General features: G+C 31.2%; 1 protein-coding gene and 1 non-coding gene across 2 annotated transcripts; both read left to right on the forward strand.

The window, feature by feature from the left end:
* The first annotated feature begins 7,331 nt into the window (after nucleotides 1-7,331).
* On the forward strand, nucleotides 7,332-7,404 carry TRNAV-UAC. Its single transcript has one exon. It is a non-coding gene; the product is annotated as a tRNA-Val (tRNA).
* A 3,010-nt stretch (nucleotides 7,405-10,414) lies between these two features.
* LOC122640179 (cytochrome c oxidase subunit 1-like) lies at nucleotides 10,415-17,131 on the forward strand. The gene is made up of 4 exons (XM_043833334.1): nucleotides 10,415-10,633; nucleotides 11,123-11,984; nucleotides 15,024-15,288; nucleotides 16,365-17,131. The coding sequence occupies exons 1-4, from the start codon at nucleotides 10,443-10,445 to the stop codon at nucleotides 17,129-17,131; spliced, it is 2,085 nt and encodes a 694-aa protein (XP_043689269.1). The 5' UTR covers nucleotides 10,415-10,442.
* The last annotated feature ends 308 nt before the right edge of the window (nucleotides 17,132-17,439 follow it).

Below are 17,439 nucleotides of genomic sequence, written 5' to 3' on the forward strand. Positions count from 1 at the left end.
GTCCTTTTAGATCCTATTGCTTGGCCTCTAGTGGGATTTTTCTCCTATCTAGAGCTACATTAGTGTCTTTCAAGGTATTATTAGGGTGGGCTAGGCTCGTCCTTGAGTGTGAGCTTTTTTCTTGGGTTGGGGTTAGGTGGAATGTCTCCCCCTGTATTCTTTATTCTTTGCTGAATTAATAAAAGATTTGGAGCTGGCCCAGGTCCCAGGTAAGTTCGGGTTTATAAAAAATAAAAAAATAAAAAAAAATAAAAAAAACCCTCCATCATGAAAGGGTTACAAAGCAAGTTGATACCTAATTGAACGGCTGAAAATTTATTACCCACCCTTAGTTCAACTCAAAGCCTTGTCGATCAATGACAAAGAAGCAAAAACAATCACCAATCAAGTTGAGGTTTGCTCAATTGATTCCTATCTCTGCTTAATCCAAATTTAATAATTTTGATAATTGATCAAAGTTACTGGGTTGGGGACTAAGTTTTCATCACCTAAGTGGGTTATGTAGATATTTGAGTGAAAGAGATGATCAAAGATATTACCGACACATGTCAACTGGACTCTAATGTGTTTGCACCTTTTGTTTTTTCAGCTAACCAATATCTTTACCAGAGGCATTAGTCTCCCACTTTTTAATAGTATTTTGGGTTTTGGTAGGCATGTTCTTGGACACCTTCAACTTGAAACAAGTGGGGGCAAAAAATAAATGCATCCCTTAAAGTAGGTTGTTATCATAGCTATGGATTGAGTCTCTCATCTCAGTCACCATTCACAAGAAATTCTATCCCATTGGAACTAAGGATGACTTATGAATTTGTCATACAGTGCTAAGGGAAAATACCAAGAAAATAAATATAAACATCTTATTTTTAAGTAACAAGTTGTTATTGTGGGGATCTCCATTGAAGAGCATTTGTCTTAAAGACACACATTAGTGATTTACATGAGTCATCCAGATAGAATTCAAGTTATTCAGGGACAAAAACAACAGCCTCGTGAGTTAATCCACTAATGGTATAATAAGGCTGCATGATTAGTTTACATGAGTGCATCCCTTGAGAATTCAAATATTTACATGAGTACGTCCGGATACATGGTTTTATGCTAGGTAGATTCACGACAGAAGCTATCTACCTACTGAGGAGGCTTATGGAAAGATGTAGAGCTTGCAAGAAGGATCTCCATATGGTCTTTATTGACCTGGATAAAGCCTATGATAGAGTCCCTAGAGATTTTATCCGTCATGTTCTTGCAAAGAGAGGGGTGTCGAGTGAGTATATAGAGGTAATTACAGATATGTATGAGGGTGTGGTGACTAGTGTGAGATCTGTGGGAGGCCAGGGCAAGGAATTTCCTATTACGTTTGGGTTACATCAAGGATCAGCCCTAAGCCTTTATTTGTTTGTGCTTATCATGGATGAATTAACCAAGAACATCCAAGACGAGGTGCCGTGGTGTGTGCTCTTCGCCGATGATATCGTTTTGGTGGATGAGACTAAAGCAAGGATTAACGCTAAGTTAGAGTTGTGGAGATCGACCTTGGAAACAACAGGCTTTAAGATTAGTAAATCAAAGACGGAGTATATGATGTGTAACTTTAGTCACACTATGATGTATGATGACATGGTGAAAACTGAGGAGAGAGGGATACCGCCAAGTGACTATTTCCGATATCTAGGGTCTATTATACATAAAGAAGGTGACATAGATGATGATGTTTCACAAAGAATTAACGTGGGATGGATGAAATGGAGAGCTGTAACTGGAGTACTGTGTGATGAACACATTCCTTTAAAGCTTGATAGAAAGTTCTACATGACTATTGTCCAACATGCTATGATGTATGGGGCAGAATGTTGGGCAGTTAAGAAGTGCCATATAGCGAAGTTATGTGTTGCAGAGATGAGGATGTTAAGATGGATGTGCGACAAAACTAGGATGGATAAAGTAAGGAACGAAAGTATTAGAGCTGATGTGGGAGTTGCCCTGATCAGCGACAAGCTTCGAGAATGTCGTCTGAGGTGGTTTGGCCATGTACAATGGAGACCTTGGGACGCCCCAGTAAGGAGAAGTGATTTAATGCTGATTGAGAGAATTAAAAGAGCTAGAGACATGCCTAAAATGACCATAGGTGAGGTTGTGAAGAATGACTTCATAGTCTGGGTCTTGTACCAAGTCCGCCCTTCTTTAATTGGGGGGGGGGGTTTTATTTTTTTATCTTTTTGTAATTTTATTTTTTAACTATTTTATTGGATTCAAATAAGGGGTATTTGCTTATTTATGAATAATATCTTAAGTAAATGAAATATAAATACAAAAACATTTATTTAAATAATATTTGGTATAAATAAGTGTGTGGCTTGATTTTGGCATAAATGTCTGTCTTGGGATCCACCCAGGTTTCCTCAAGTTTCGATAAGGATAAGTGTCACTTATATAGTTATTTAGGTCGAAACTGGTCGAAACCCACCAAAACCATGAACTTTAAAATTCCCTGCTTAACTCGTTTCGGTTTCTTGCGAAACTGAAATATCTCGATGGTTTCGGTTGGTTTCGACCGAGTTCTTTTTCCATGCTCTTCACGATATCCTCATCTCTTACCAACACTTTTCCGTCATCACCCTTGATATACCTCACTTGGTTGAGATCTCTACTCTTCCTTTCTTATATATATATATCACTACTATACATACAAAGCTTGGGATCTGTCATTGATCATCCTAGCATTATTCTCTAATTCAAATCTGCTAACATGGTATCAGAGCAGGTTTCGAATTAGGGCCCTCTCCTCTCTTCCATTCTCGATTTCTTCTTCCCCTCTCCTTTTGTTCTTCATTCTCCCACTAGGGCAGCACTGATGAGGTGATCTATAGATCCAGATGCTGCCCTACATCACCTCATTCGATGTTCTAAAAAATTTTGCTCGATAGAGGATTGCCCACTGTTTGCGATATTTGAAGACTTCAAGTTTTTTTGGATTGATTCTCTCTATAGTACAAGGAATCGATTCACCTTATTGAAGTACAAGAATTGCAGAAGATTTATTGAGCAAGACTCTTATCCCCAGCTATTCTGAAGATCTCCTCATTGATCGATTTTTCTTCAAACTCTGGTTCTTTTCAAAACCTGAAAATATCGATCTTGGAGTTGCTGATTTTTGGAAGGGTGATTCACCAATCATACAGGTACACTCGGTCCCAGTTTCAGCCTCATCCATCAAGTTTTTGGCACCATTCCCCCTATATTGATCTCACCAAAAACAAGGTTTTCTCAAAACCCTGACAAAATCGATCTAGGGGATTGACTTGTCTGATGCTGCTGATTTTTTAAGACATATATCCTCATCTTTAAAGGAATCTCTTCTTAAATTTCTGGAGTTTCTCTTGGAATATTTATTGAGTTTCTCATCACAACAGCCCTTCTTTGCATTTCATAAGATGGTCCAAACTCAATTCCAGGCTACTCTCAAAATTTTGAGAAGTGATAATGGAACAAAGTATAAGGAATCTCACTTCCAAAAGTACCTTGCTGATCATGGCATTATTCACCAAACTAGTGGTGTCGATACCCCAACCTAAAATGGTGTGGCTGAAAGGAAGAATCGCCACTTAGTAGAAGTGGCCAGAACATTGATGTTTGCTCGACATGTTCCTTCACAATATTGGGGGGATGCTGTTCTCACAGCAGCCTATCTCATTAATCGGTTACCTACTCGGGTTCTTGACTCTCGTAGTCTGGCTGAGGTTTTACTTAGGAATTTCTCCTTTGTGGTTTCACCTAATGTGTTTGGCTGTGTATGTTATGCTAGTGATACAAAATCCCCTGGCAACCTTGAACCCCGTGGGTTACGGTGTATTTTTTTGGGTTATTCTCCAACCTAGAAAGGTTATAAGTGTTACCATCCCCCTTCTCGTCGTACTCTGGTCAGTATGGATGTAATTTTTCATGAAAGCCTTTCCTATTATTCTTCACCACTTCTACAGGAGGAGAGTTCTAGTGAAGATGTGTTTCCTTCTCTTGAGATTCCTACTCCTTTGTTTGTTGCCCCTACTCCTTTTACTGTTGTCCCTACTCCTGTGGCTGCTGCCCCTAATCCTTTAGCCAAAGAGAATCCTATACAGGGGGAGATCATGGAAAATAGTGATGGTGAAGTTCCTACTCAGGGGGAGTTGACTCCAGTCCAGAGATCCATTGGTGAAATTCAGAAGAGAATTGACAACTCCAACATTATAACATATCAAAGAGGATGTTCCAAAAAAGGGCAGGTTCAATCCACTGTAGCACCAATACCTATCCAGTTGTCGACTCTGGATCCAGACCCTACTTCTCCTGGTAAGTCTTCTTCTTCCGACCTACCTATTGCTCGTCGCAAATGTACTAGGACTTGCACTCTGCATCCCATATCTTGTTTTGTTTCTTATAGGTCTCTTTCTCCATCCTTTCGTGCATTTGTATCCTCCGACGAGGACTTAAAAATAACTTTATCATTCTGGACTTTTAAGCCAAGAACTTATTAGCAGGTACAGCACTTGAATTCCATAATCTGACATTCAGCAAAATAAGCGAAAGTGAGATTTATATTGGGGGGTCGTGAAGGCTCTATCATTGGAAATTAACCTCGGAATGGCAAATAAGAATAATGGACAATCAGACACCTGGTGCTAAGGTCATGTGTCAAAAGGGAAACAGCCCACAACAAGAATATTAAGGCTCCAAAATCATTGTTATTTTTATTTGTAAAAAGTTTCTTTTAAATTACAAATAAATCTAAAAGTTAAGTGAAATAAAGGGAGTTATTCACCTTGTACAGCCATGAAGTGAGCTTAGAGGCAGCTATCTTTTAAAGACCGCGTAATAGCGCAGTGGTCCAAATTATCAATCAGGGAGAATAGCACCGAAAATTTATCGGATCTAAACAATGTGCCGAAATCTTGTCTTTACTAATCTAACAGATTAATAGAGGGTAGCGGAACATTCAGTAAATGTAAGAAGAGTAGTGTTTCATTACTTGGACATAACTGAAGAGAGAATGCTGACATGAGTAACGTTAAAGGTGGTTAATTTTATTATAAAAAAAAAAAAATTTTTTTTTTTTCTAATAAAACTATAATCCACCTCGCCTTAAGCAGAAGGGTTTCAAGGCAATGCTTAACAGCCTTGAGTAAAGTAACGGCCTCTAAGATAATAACCGAAAGGGTTAAAACGATGAGAAAATAAAATTTACTTCTTTCTGAATAAAAACCTTTTATATTAGTGAAAGGGTTCAGGAAAAAACATAAAGAAAGAGGTCTAGGTAATCTTAGACTTCTGATTAAACCGTACCCTAAACCGACACTGGTTTGCTGGTAGGGAATACTAAGGCGTATGAGAGAACTATCGCGAAGGAACTCGGCAAAATTCCTCCGTAACTTAGGGATAAGGAGTACCGTTGGTTTACATCAACGGCCACAGAAAATCGTGTTGTACAACTGTTTACTTAAAACATAGTACTTTGCAGAGACGTAAGTCTAAGTATAAGGTATGAAATCTGCCCGATGTCATAGGCTAACTAACTTTCTATTATTTAGGAAAGAAAGGAACCCCTGATCAATGGCGGCCTTAACTATAAGGGTCCTAAGGTAAGCTTTGAAATAAAAGCTAGTATTAAAATTTAAATACGCTGCCTAATCGACTTTTATATGTAATATAATAACGATTTAAACTTCACTGTATGCTGGGATATCCTTAAATAGGACAATCAGCAGGAAACTTTTATAGTTTATACTATAAAAGGATCTTCAGAGACTAAACGTGAAGAACAAAAAAAAATAAAATTTTTGTTAAGATATAGTCCAAGTTTACTTTTTTAGCGTTAAAAGCGATTTAAAAGTAAATATAAATATTGAGCGAAATTCCTTGGCCGTTAAATGCGGTCCAGCATGAATGATCCCATGATACAACAGCTGTCTCAATGATTGACTCAGTGAAATTGGAATAACTGTGCAGATACAGTTTACCTCTAGTTAGACGAGAAGACCCTATGCAGCTTTACTGTAACTAGTTATTGCTTGCGTTCGGATTAGGTTGTAGAGTATAAGGTAGTCGATTAGACAGGTATTTTATTACCATGAAACACCTTTAGTTAATAGGTCGTAAGCTGAAAGGAAGCTTTGCTTTCCTTTCCTTTTCTTTTTTTTATATAATTGAGAAAGTAAGTATGCAGTTATGTAATAACAAAACTTATATAAATTCAATAATTATTGTTCACAATAATTATTGAATTAAGAAAAGAGCAATTATTAGTTTTTATTTAAAAACGTAATTGTAACAGTGACTAGCTGGCAGTTTTTGTGGGGCGCAATTCTCAAAAAAAGTATCTGAGTAAGTCCGATTAATTTAATTTTTTCTCTAGTTTATATTAGAGAAAAAAATGGAAATTTAAAACATAAAGGTTTGGTTAAACTCTAAAGAGATGGGGGGATTAATTCTAATCAGTTTATATAATTTATATTATATAAATAGTAGAACTCTAAATAGAGAATATAAAAGAATTTAAGTGGCTTTTTAAGTTAATTAAAGATAATCTAACAACAAGTGTAATGGCATAACCAAGCTTAACTGTAAGACCTACAAGTCTAACAGACACGTAAGTGGGGCATAGTGACCAGATGGTTCATCATGGAATGGCCATCGTTTAACGAATAAAGTTACGCTAGGGATAACAGGCTAATGGCGCAAGAGAGTCCATATTGGCCGCGCAGTTTGGCACCTCGATGTCGACTCGACCTATCCTCCCGGTGTAGGTGCTGGGAAGGGTTCGGCTGTTCGCCGAGTAAAAGGTCACGCGAGTTGGGTTAAGTACGTCGTGAGACAGTACGGTCCCTATCTTCTATGGGAAATTAGAGTCAAAAAAGAATCTGTCCTTTGTACGCAAGGATTTGGATGGACTAACCTCTTGTTTACCTGTTGTTTATTTTTTATAATAGTAATTCTATTTACACTAATTAGAATTACATAAATAAGCACGGCAGGAAAGCTACGTTGGGAATGGAGAAAGGCTGAAAGCATCTAAAGCCTGAAATCATCCTTTATATACTCTATATATATACGTAATAGACTATTACGAAATCTATATTACTGTAGTGGTAATATATAGGTAAGAGCTGTAAGTATGGTAACATATTAAGGCATCTTATACTAATTTATTATAAACTTGATTAGATCTTATCGCAAAAAAAAAACTCTTTCTTATTGATTTAGACTCGAATAATTAATTATATTTTATATCACATGTTTTAGACTTATTTCTTTATAAAAAAAAATATCTATAGATAAAGACTAGTAATATTAAATAAAGGAAATTAGCTCAGTTGGTAGAGCGATCGCCTTACAAGCGATTTGTCAAGGGTTCAAATCCTTTATTTCCTAGATAACAAAATATAAAAATAACATCTTATTAGTTTAATAAACAGCTATCTTCTTTATTCATTCTAATCAATAAACATCTTAAATTTATTAGATATAAATTTATAAATTTAAATAACATCGGTTAAATTAACCCGAATAAGATGAAATGTAAAATCTTAAATCATTTTTATGTTTTAGAAGCTGTTAAATCTTTAAAGATATTCAAAAATGAAACAATTAAAAAACTTAAATTCATGTAATAAGTTAAGTCTTTTAATAACATTTAATCAACTAATCTATTTACAGGAATCCATTAGTGTAAATATTACCTTATTAAAAAAAAAAAGAATAATATAGAGTTCAAGTTATTGAACTAAAGCATTGTTTAATAAACTTCTTTCTATTAATGGAACAAAGCTTTAAGATAAAACGAAAAAGGCTTAACTTCTTACAAGGTCAAAAAAAGTTAAATTAAATTTAAATGTTTTCTTTATAAGAAAGGGTCATAAAAAAAAACATAGAATCCAATCTAATTAAGAAACTAAATTAATGTTAGCTCTATCTAAATAAAGTTAAAGGTTTTTTTTTCAAGATGTAATTAATGCTGTAGGAATATATGTCTGTAAAATAGGTAAGATAATATATCAATCTTCTGTCTAAATCTAATTTATTATTTTATTTAAATTAGATAAAAAGATATGAAAATATACAATTTGGTTGCCTTTGCCTTTTATTGTAAAAATGATATAAAAAGGTTCAAATCCTTTATATTCTAAATGAAATTATTAAAAAATCACCCACTTCTTAGCTTATTAAATAGCTATCTTATCGATTCACCACAACCGGTAAACATCTCATACTTATGGAATTTTGGTTCTTTATTAGGAGTATGTTTAGTAATTCAAATTATAACAGGAATAACATTAGCAATGCATTATACACCGTCAATAGACGCAGCTTTTATAAGTGTAGAACACATTATGAGAGATGTAAATTATGGATGGTTAATAAGATATTTACATGCAAACACAGCAAGTTTCTTCTTCTTATTTGTTTATGCTCATATGGCTAGAGGACTATATTACGGATCATATAGATCACCTAGAGTATTAGTATGGAGTATTGGAGTAGTAATCTTTTTAGTTATGATTATTACAGCTTTCTTAGGTTATGTGCTACCATATGGTCAAATGTCATTATGGGGAGCCACAGTTATTACAAATTTAATGTCAGCCATTCCATGGATAGGGCAAGATATAGTTGAATTTATTTGGGGAGGTTTCTCAGTATCAAATGCAACTTTAAATAGATTTTTTAGTTTACATTATCTATTACCATTTGTATTAGCTGCATTAATAATTATGCACATGATTGCTTTACATGAAAGTGGTTCAAATAATCCAGTAGGAGTTACAGGAAATTTAGATAGATTAGCAATGCACCCTTACTTTATTTTTAAAGATTTAGTAACAATTGTAGCGTTTTTCTTAGTATTATCTTTATTTGTATTTTATGCTCCAAATGTATTAGGACATAGCGATAATTATATTCCAGCCAATCCAATGCAAACACCAGCTTCTATTGTACCAGAATGGTATTTATTACCTTTTTATGCTATTTTAAGATCAATTCCTAATAAATTATTAGGAGTTTTAGCAATGATAGCTGCAATTTTAGTTTTATTCTTAATGCCAATTGTAGATTTAAGTAGATTAAGAGGAAATGCATTTAAACCATTTAGTAAAATAGCTTTCGCTATTTTTGCTGTAAACTTTTTACTATTAATGTGGTTAGGTAGTCAACATGTGGAATCACCTTATGTTGAAATTGGTCAAATATGTACAGCTTATTATTTTGCTCATTTCTTAGTTATAATTCCAGCTATTTCTATTTTTGAAAATACATTAATGGATGTAGCTCTATCACAAAAGAGCCAAGAGAATAAGGTAGCTGCTACCCTATTCAAAAACAATAATCTATCTTTGAATAAAATCGCTGGTACTCGATTTTATTCAAAAGGGACAAAACCAAACAAATCCTTTGCTTCTTCTAAATTAATGGCTATAAAAAAGTTTTAGTTTTACAGAGATCTGTCTAAAGAAATTAAATTTATTTTTTTATCCGCTAATTAGTTTAAAAAACTTTTTTAATATTTTAATTTTGAATGTAAAATATATTTTTATCTTCAAAAATTATTCAGTGAGCCTAATAATAGTAAGTTTTGCCTCTCGATTAGCTAGCTACTGTTCACCTTGTGCATCTGATTCTTTAACAAATTCACAAGAATTACCAAATGGAATATCATTGTTTATCTTTTTGCTTTTATTGGAGATTTATTATTTGCATTAACATTATGTCAAGCAATATTACTAATCTTGTTTGCATTTAAAAAAGGAACAATAATTCAAAAAGGTTTATTAGTTATTTATTTATTTATTATGAACTAATTTTTTTTTTATATAGGATTTAAATTGTTATTATTTAAAAGGAAAGTCCGGGACTTATTTACCAAAATCTTTATAGATCTTGTATAAACAAGGGAATTCTAAAGAAAATAATCGATTATTATATTATAATAAAATAGTATTGTAATCGGCGAGCTAAAAATCCTTTGGTTAGTCCTTAACATAAATTATAATATATATATATATATATATATATATATATTATAATATGCTAAAGATATAGATCCTATCTTCAGTAAAGTGTAATTAACAAATTAAACATAATCCGGCTTATTTAAATCTATATTCTATAAAATAAAAATTAGAAGAAAAATGCGTTAGATGATTTAATGTCAAACATTTTTTCTTAAAAGAAAGTTAGATCTGTTAAAATATATTAGCTGATTTCTATAATATATTAATAAGTTATTGTTATATTAGATAAAAAAGATTGAATAAAAAAAAAATTACAATGGCAATGACAATGCAAACAGAATAATAGAAACTAGAACAAAAAAAAATTAAAAGGTAACAATTAGTGAAAAAAAAAAAAAAAAAAAAAAAAAAAAAAAAATGAAAAGATGGATATTTAGTACTAATGCCAAAGATATAGGTATGTTATACCTAATGTTTGGTTTATTTTCAGGTATGATTGGAACTGCATTTTCGGTTTTAATTAGACTTGAATTAGCATCACCTGGAGCTCAATACTTACAAGGAGACAATCAATTATATAATGTAATTGTAACAGCGCATGCATTCCTTATGATTTTTTTCATGGTTATGCCTGCAATGGTAGGAGGGTTTGGTAACTGGTTAGTTCCATTAATGATAGGGGCTGTAGATATGGCATTTCCTAGATTAAATAATATTAGTTTTTGGTTATTACCACCTTCATTAATCTTATTACTTTCATCTTCACTATTAGAAGGTGGAGCAGGAACAGGTTGGACTGTTTATCCACCATTATCTTCAATTCAAAGTCATAGTGGAGGAGCTGTAGATTTAGCAATTTTTAGTCTGCATTTAGCAGGAATTTCAAGTATGCTAGGAGCTATGAATTTTATTACTACAATTTTAAATATGAGAGCGCCGGGTATGACATTACATAAAATGCCATTATTTGTATGGGCAATTTTAGTAACAGCTGTATTACTTTTACTATCATTACCGGTATTAGCAGGTGGAATAACAATGTTATTAACAGATAGAAACTTTAATACTAGTTTTTATGAACCAGCTGGAGGAGGTGATCCATTATTATACCAACATCTTTTCTGGTTCTTTGGACACCCTGAGGTTTATATTTTAATTATACCAGGATTCGGAATGGTTAGTCATACTATATCAGCATTTTCAGGTAAACCGATTTTTGGTTATTTAGGAATGGTATATGCTATGATGTCTATTGGAGTTTTAGGATTTGTAGTTTGGAGTCATCATATGTACTCTGTAGGATTAGATGTAGATACAAGAGCATACTTTACAGCTGCAACTATGATTATTGCAGTTCCAACAGGAATAAAAATCTTCAGTTGGTTAGCAACAATTTACGGAGGATCAATTAGATTTACAACTCCAATGCTGTTTGCATTAGGGTTTGTATTCTTATTTACAGTTGGAGGATTAACAGGGGTTGTTCTTGCTAATGCTTCAATTGATGTAGCATTCCATGATACTTATTATGTCGTAGCACATTTCCATTACGTATTATCTATGGGAGCTGTGTTTGCATTATTTGCAGGATGGTACTATTGGTCACCAAAAATTTTTGGATTATCATATAATGAATTAGCAGGACAAATACATTTCTGGATTTTATTTATAGGAGTAAATGTGACATTTTTACCATTACATTTCTTAGGATTACAAGGTATGCCTAGAAGAATACCAGATTATCCTGATGCATTTGCTGGATGGAATTTAGTAGCAAGTTATGGTTCAATTATGTCAGTTGTGGCAGTAGCTGTGTTTATTTTTGTTATCTATGATCAATTAGTTAACGGTAAAGCAGTATCGAATAATCCATGGAGAATACCAGCATTCTTTGAATCAACAGCTGAATTTAATTTAAATGCTAATGTTGCTAGCTCATTAGAGTGGTCACTTCAATCACCACCAGCTCATCATGCATATAATATGCTACCAGCTGAAACAGTACAAGCTTAATAATATAATTATATTATAACGAAAAAGAGCGTTTTAGCTATTGCATGTAAAAAGATTTTAATATATACTGCCCCTTTTATTTATTATAACATTACTACTTGGTAATGGTATAGCTATATTAACCTCTTTATTATAATAGGGTAGCTGGCAACTAGATTAGAAATAAATCTAACAGCATAAAAAGATTAGAAAATAGAATGCACTGCCAATAAAAAAAAAAAGAATAAGAAATAAACTGTTGCAATAGACTGTTTATTTCTTTTATTAAAAAAAAAAAAAAAAAAAAAAAGAATAAAAATGTTAACAATATTATTAGTTACTCCTTTAATAGGTATATTAATTATGCTATTAAAAAATCAATCAGTTAAACTGAACCTAAATAAAAAAATTACAAAATCAGTAGAATCAATATATTATAAAGACATAGCGTTAGTATTTTCTGTAATAAACTTCCTATTATCGTTAGTATTATGGGCAAATTTTGACAGAAATAGCTCTGCAGCACAATTTGTAACAGAATATAATGAATTAAGTTTTTGTCATTTTACATTAGCAGTAGATGGTATTTCCATATTTTTTATAATATTAACATGTTTATTATTTCCAATAATATTTTTAGCAGATTATAAAGCAATAAAAGATAATGTAAGAAGATATCAAATAATAATGTTATTACTAGAAACATTATTAATTGCAGTTTTTACAGTAAAAGATATACTACTTTTCTACATCTTTTTTGAAAGTATATTACCGCCATTATTTTTATTAATAGGATTATTTGGATCTAGTAGAAAAGTACGAGCTAGTTTTCATTTATTTTTATATACATTGTTTGGATCATTAGCAATGTTATTAGCTTTTTTAACTATGTATTATTTAACAGGTACAACAGATATGGAAATATTAACATCTCAAAATTTTAGTTTTGATTTACAAAAAATACTTTGGTTAGCTATCTTTTTTTCATTTATGATAAAATTTCCATTAGTGCCTTTTCATTTATGGCTTCCATTAGCTCATTCTGAAGCCCCTTTAGGTGGTTCAATTTTATTAGCAGGAGTAGTTTTAAAACTAGCATTATATGGTAGTTTAAGAATATTAATTCCATTATTACCAGAAGCTACTATATACTTTACTCCATTAGTTTATACTATTGGACTTATAACTATAATTTATGCTAGTTTAACAACATTAAGACAAATAGATATGAAAGTTATTATTGCTTATTCTAGTATTGGACATGTGGCTATTATTCTTATGGGAGCTTTCTCTAATAATATTCAAGGAATTGAAGGTTCAATTTTATTAGGTATAGCACATGGATTTATTAGTCCAGCATTATTTATCATTACAGGTGGATGCTTATATGAAAGATATCATACTAGAGTTTTAACTTATTATAGAGGATTAAGTACAACTATGCCATTATTTTCAACAATATTTATGCTTGCAACATTAGGTAACATAGCTGTTCCTTTATCTTCTAATTTTGTAGGTGAATGGTTATGTTTAGCTGGTGCATTTGAAAGATCGGCTGTAGTAGCTTCATTAGCCGCATCAGGTATTTTCCTTTCAGCTGCTTATTCTATATTTTTTTATAATAGAGTAGCTGGTGGTACATTTAGTGCTCATTTATCAGTAACTGCTGATTTATCACGAAGAGAATTTTATGTATTACTTCCTTTAATTGTCTTTGCATTTGCATTAGGTATATTCCCAAATGTTATCTTGGATTCTATTCATTATTCTGTTTCACATATATTATATACAATTAATACTATCCCATAATCATCTCTTTATCAAACATGATAAAGAGATAACGCTAAATGGTTTTTTTAATTAATCTTGAAAAAAAAAAAAAAAACTTAAAGAAAAAAAAGAAAAATATTCAAACAAAAATCAATGTTAATATCAGGATTATTTATATTATTATTTATATCAGCAATTTCAGCTCAAAGAATTAATGGAATCAATATAAACAGAGCGGCTGCTTTAGTATTACTTTATTCGTTTATTCTATCTATAGATACATTAAATGTATCAGTAATAGGATCAGGTATAGGAGTATATGGAGGGCTTTATCAAGTAACAGTTTTATCTAAAATCGTTGAAAGTTTTATTTATATATTAGCAGCTATGATTTTAGCAAACACAATTTCTACTGAAAATAAAAGTGCAGTAAGATCAGAATATTCAATTATAGCATTATTTACAGTAGTAGGTGGTATTCTATTAATTAAAAGTAATGACTTAGTATCTATGTACTTATCAATTGAATTACAAAGTTTTGGACTTTATGTTCTAGCTACAATATATAGAGATAGTCAAGCAGCAACTTATGCTGGTTTAAAATATTTTTTATTAGGAGGACTATCATCAGGGTTTATTTTATTGGGATCATCGATTATATATGCTTATACAGGTGTAACAAATTTAGAATCAATATATCTGTTAATGTCAGAACAGAGTCTAATTCAGTTAAATAATATAGCAACTGAAAATGGTAAATGGCTAGAATTATCATCAAATTTTTTTTCATTTGTACAAATAGGATTATTAGTTATGACAGTTGGATTTTTATTTAAAGTAGCAGCAGCACCATTTCATAATTGGGCTCCAGATGTTTACGACGGAGTTCCTGTAAAAGTAACTACTTGGTTAGCTATAATGGCAAAAATTTCTATTTTAACTTTTTTACTAGATTTGGTTATAGCATCATCAGTATCAAAAAAGATTATTAGTCTAGAAACATCTTTATCAAGTTTAACTGAATCTAGTGCAGCCGCCAATTTAACTAATTTACTGTTAATAGCTTCACTTCTTTCATTATTGGTAGGAACAATAGTAGGGTTAGCACAATCTCGAATAAAACGATTGTTAGCTTATAGTACTATTTCACATGTTGGGTTTTTATTATTAGCTATAGCTATAAACACACAAGATTCTACTGAGTCATTTATTTTTTATTTAATTCAATATAGTTTAACTAGTGCTAATGCATTTTTTGTATTAATTGCTTTTGGACAGCTACGTTCTTTATCAGTAAAAAGAAATAATATATCAACTAAGCTTGAAGATGATTATAATGCAGAAACAGAATATTCACCTATACAATTTATAAGTCAATTAAGAGGTCAATTTAATGCGGCAGAACCTTCACCATTATTAGCTTTAGCTATGGCTATTATTTTATTTTCTATGGCTGGAATACCTCCATTAATAGGATTTTTTGCCAAACAGGCAGTATTATTAGCTGCAGTGAAAAATGGATTTATATTTTTGGCCTTAATTGGTATTATTACTAGTGTTATTAGTGCTGCTTATTATTTAAAAGTTATAAAAGTAATGATATTTGATCCTTATGAACTAAATGAGTCTATTACAGATCTTGACTTAAAAACAGAACCAGCTACTGATAAAAAATTATCGAATAGTTTAAGTTTCTCTATTTCTATTTTAACCGTTTTAACTTTATTTTTTGTTTGGAAACCTACTTTAATATTAAACAGCGCACATATTATGGCATTAAGTTTATTTTATCTTTAAATAATGGACGCAATTAACACATTATCAGTTTTATTTATTCTTGTACCAATTTTAGGTGCATTATTATTAGTTTTAAATTTACTTTTGGCTGTACATAATCCGGACAATCAAAAAATTCAAAGTTTTGAATGTGGATTTAGTGCTTTTAGTCAAACTAGAAGTCGATTTAGTGTAGCTTTTTATTTAGTAGGAATTTTATTTTTATTATTTGATTTGGAAATTATTTTAATTTTCCCTTATGCTGTATCTGCTTATAATAACGAAGCTTATGGACTTTGGATCGTAGTTATTTTTATTTTAATCTTAACTTTAGGGTTCATTTTCGAATTTGGTAAAGGAGCTTTAAAAATTACTACTACAGGATCAGAAAATAACTCAGCAAATGGAAATAAAAACGATTATATTGTTTAACATATGTTTTCTAATTTTAACTAATTAGAAATACAACAGAGTTATTTTTGCTTGTATAACAAGAGCAATGAACAGTTCTCCCCTAAAAAAATAATAAAGATTAGAAAAAAAAAATAACAAGATCATTAGTATATTATCCCATTATATCTTAAATAAATAAGAGTTATTGTCTTATTAACTAAAAAAAAACTAAACTGCTTAAGACACTTTATTTAAACTGTTTACAGTTTTATTCTCTTTTAACTTTAATTTTTAACTTAATTGCAATTTTAATGTAAAAAAGAGCAGCTTAGAAGTTTTTTTTCAAGATTTCCTTTCTTTAAAGAAATGAAATATTTTTACCTTTGGCAGCTTGTATAAATTAAGCTATTTTCTTAAATGAAAAAAAAAAATAAAAAAAAAAAAAAACAGTTATGTTATTAAACCTAATTTTTAACGGATTAAACCCTCTTTTAACAGATGCTCCTACACCTTGGGGATTATATTTTCAAGATGGGGCTAGTCCTTCATTTGAAGGAATTGTTGAATTACATGATCAAATTATGTTTTATTTAGTAGTAATTCTATTTGGTGTAGCATGGATTATGGGTTCAGCAATGAAAACTTTTTCAAGTAAACAAACACAAATAGTACATAAATATTCAAATCACGGAACTTTAATAGAACTAATTTGGACTATTAGTCCAGCATTAGTTCTAGTAGCTATTGCTTTTCCTAGTTTCAAGCTATTATATTTAATGGATGATGTATTAGATCCAGCAATGACAGTAAAAGCAGTAGGTCACCAATGGTACTGGTCATACGAATATTCTGATTTTGTAAATGATGATGGTGAATCAATTGAATTTGATAGTTATATGATACCACAAGAAGATTTAGTTGACGGACAATTGAGACAATTAGAAGTTGATTCTAGAGTTATTGTACCTGTTAACACTCATATTAGATTTATCGTAACTGGAGCTGATGTAATCCATGATTTTGCAGTTCCTGCCTTAGGTTTAAAAATTGATGCTACACCAGGAAGATTAAATCAAGCTTCAGTATTAATTCAAAGAGAAGGAGTATTTTACGGTCAATGTTCTGAAATTTGTGGAGTATTACATTCGGCTATGCCAATATCTATAGAAGCTGTTTCAGTTGAAAAATACTTAGCTTGGTTAGATTCACAAGCCTAATATTATTAAACTTACTATTTTCAGTTTTTTAATTGGACTAAAAAACTGAAAAAATGAGTTATATTATAAATATAACTAAACCAGTGAAAAATAGTTAATAATACCCCATTTAACGTCTATAATTTCCCTAACTATTTTTTATTATATGAATTTGTTAGTGTAATTTAAAATATAATAAATAAATAATTTAGCAGTGTAAAAATATAGCTAAAAATTCAAAAAGTTGTTTTTTCTTTAAAAGAAGTATAGCAATATAAAAAACTATTACAGAAATAAATAAAGAATAATAAAATTATAATAATTAGATT

The sequence above is a fragment of the Telopea speciosissima genome, chromosome 9 (assembly GCF_018873765.1).
Source record: "Telopea speciosissima isolate NSW1024214 ecotype Mountain lineage chromosome 9, Tspe_v1, whole genome shotgun sequence".
Taxonomy (NCBI): domain Eukaryota; kingdom Viridiplantae; phylum Streptophyta; class Magnoliopsida; order Proteales; family Proteaceae; genus Telopea; species Telopea speciosissima.

Excerpts from the sequence above, each read along its gene's own strand:
- LOC122640179 (XM_043833334.1), top strand. The coding sequence starts at position 10,443 with ATGTTATACCTAATGTTTGGTTTATTTTCAGGTATGATTGGAACTGCA. Across the intron at positions 10,634-11,122 it reads CCTGCAATGGTAGGAGGGTT|TGAGGTTTATATTTTAATTA; the intron begins TGGTAACTGGTT and ends CTTTGGACACCC. Across the intron at positions 11,985-15,023 it reads ATATGCTACCAGCTGAAACA|CTACGTTCTTTATCAGTAAA; the intron begins GTACAAGCTTAA and ends GCTTTTGGACAG.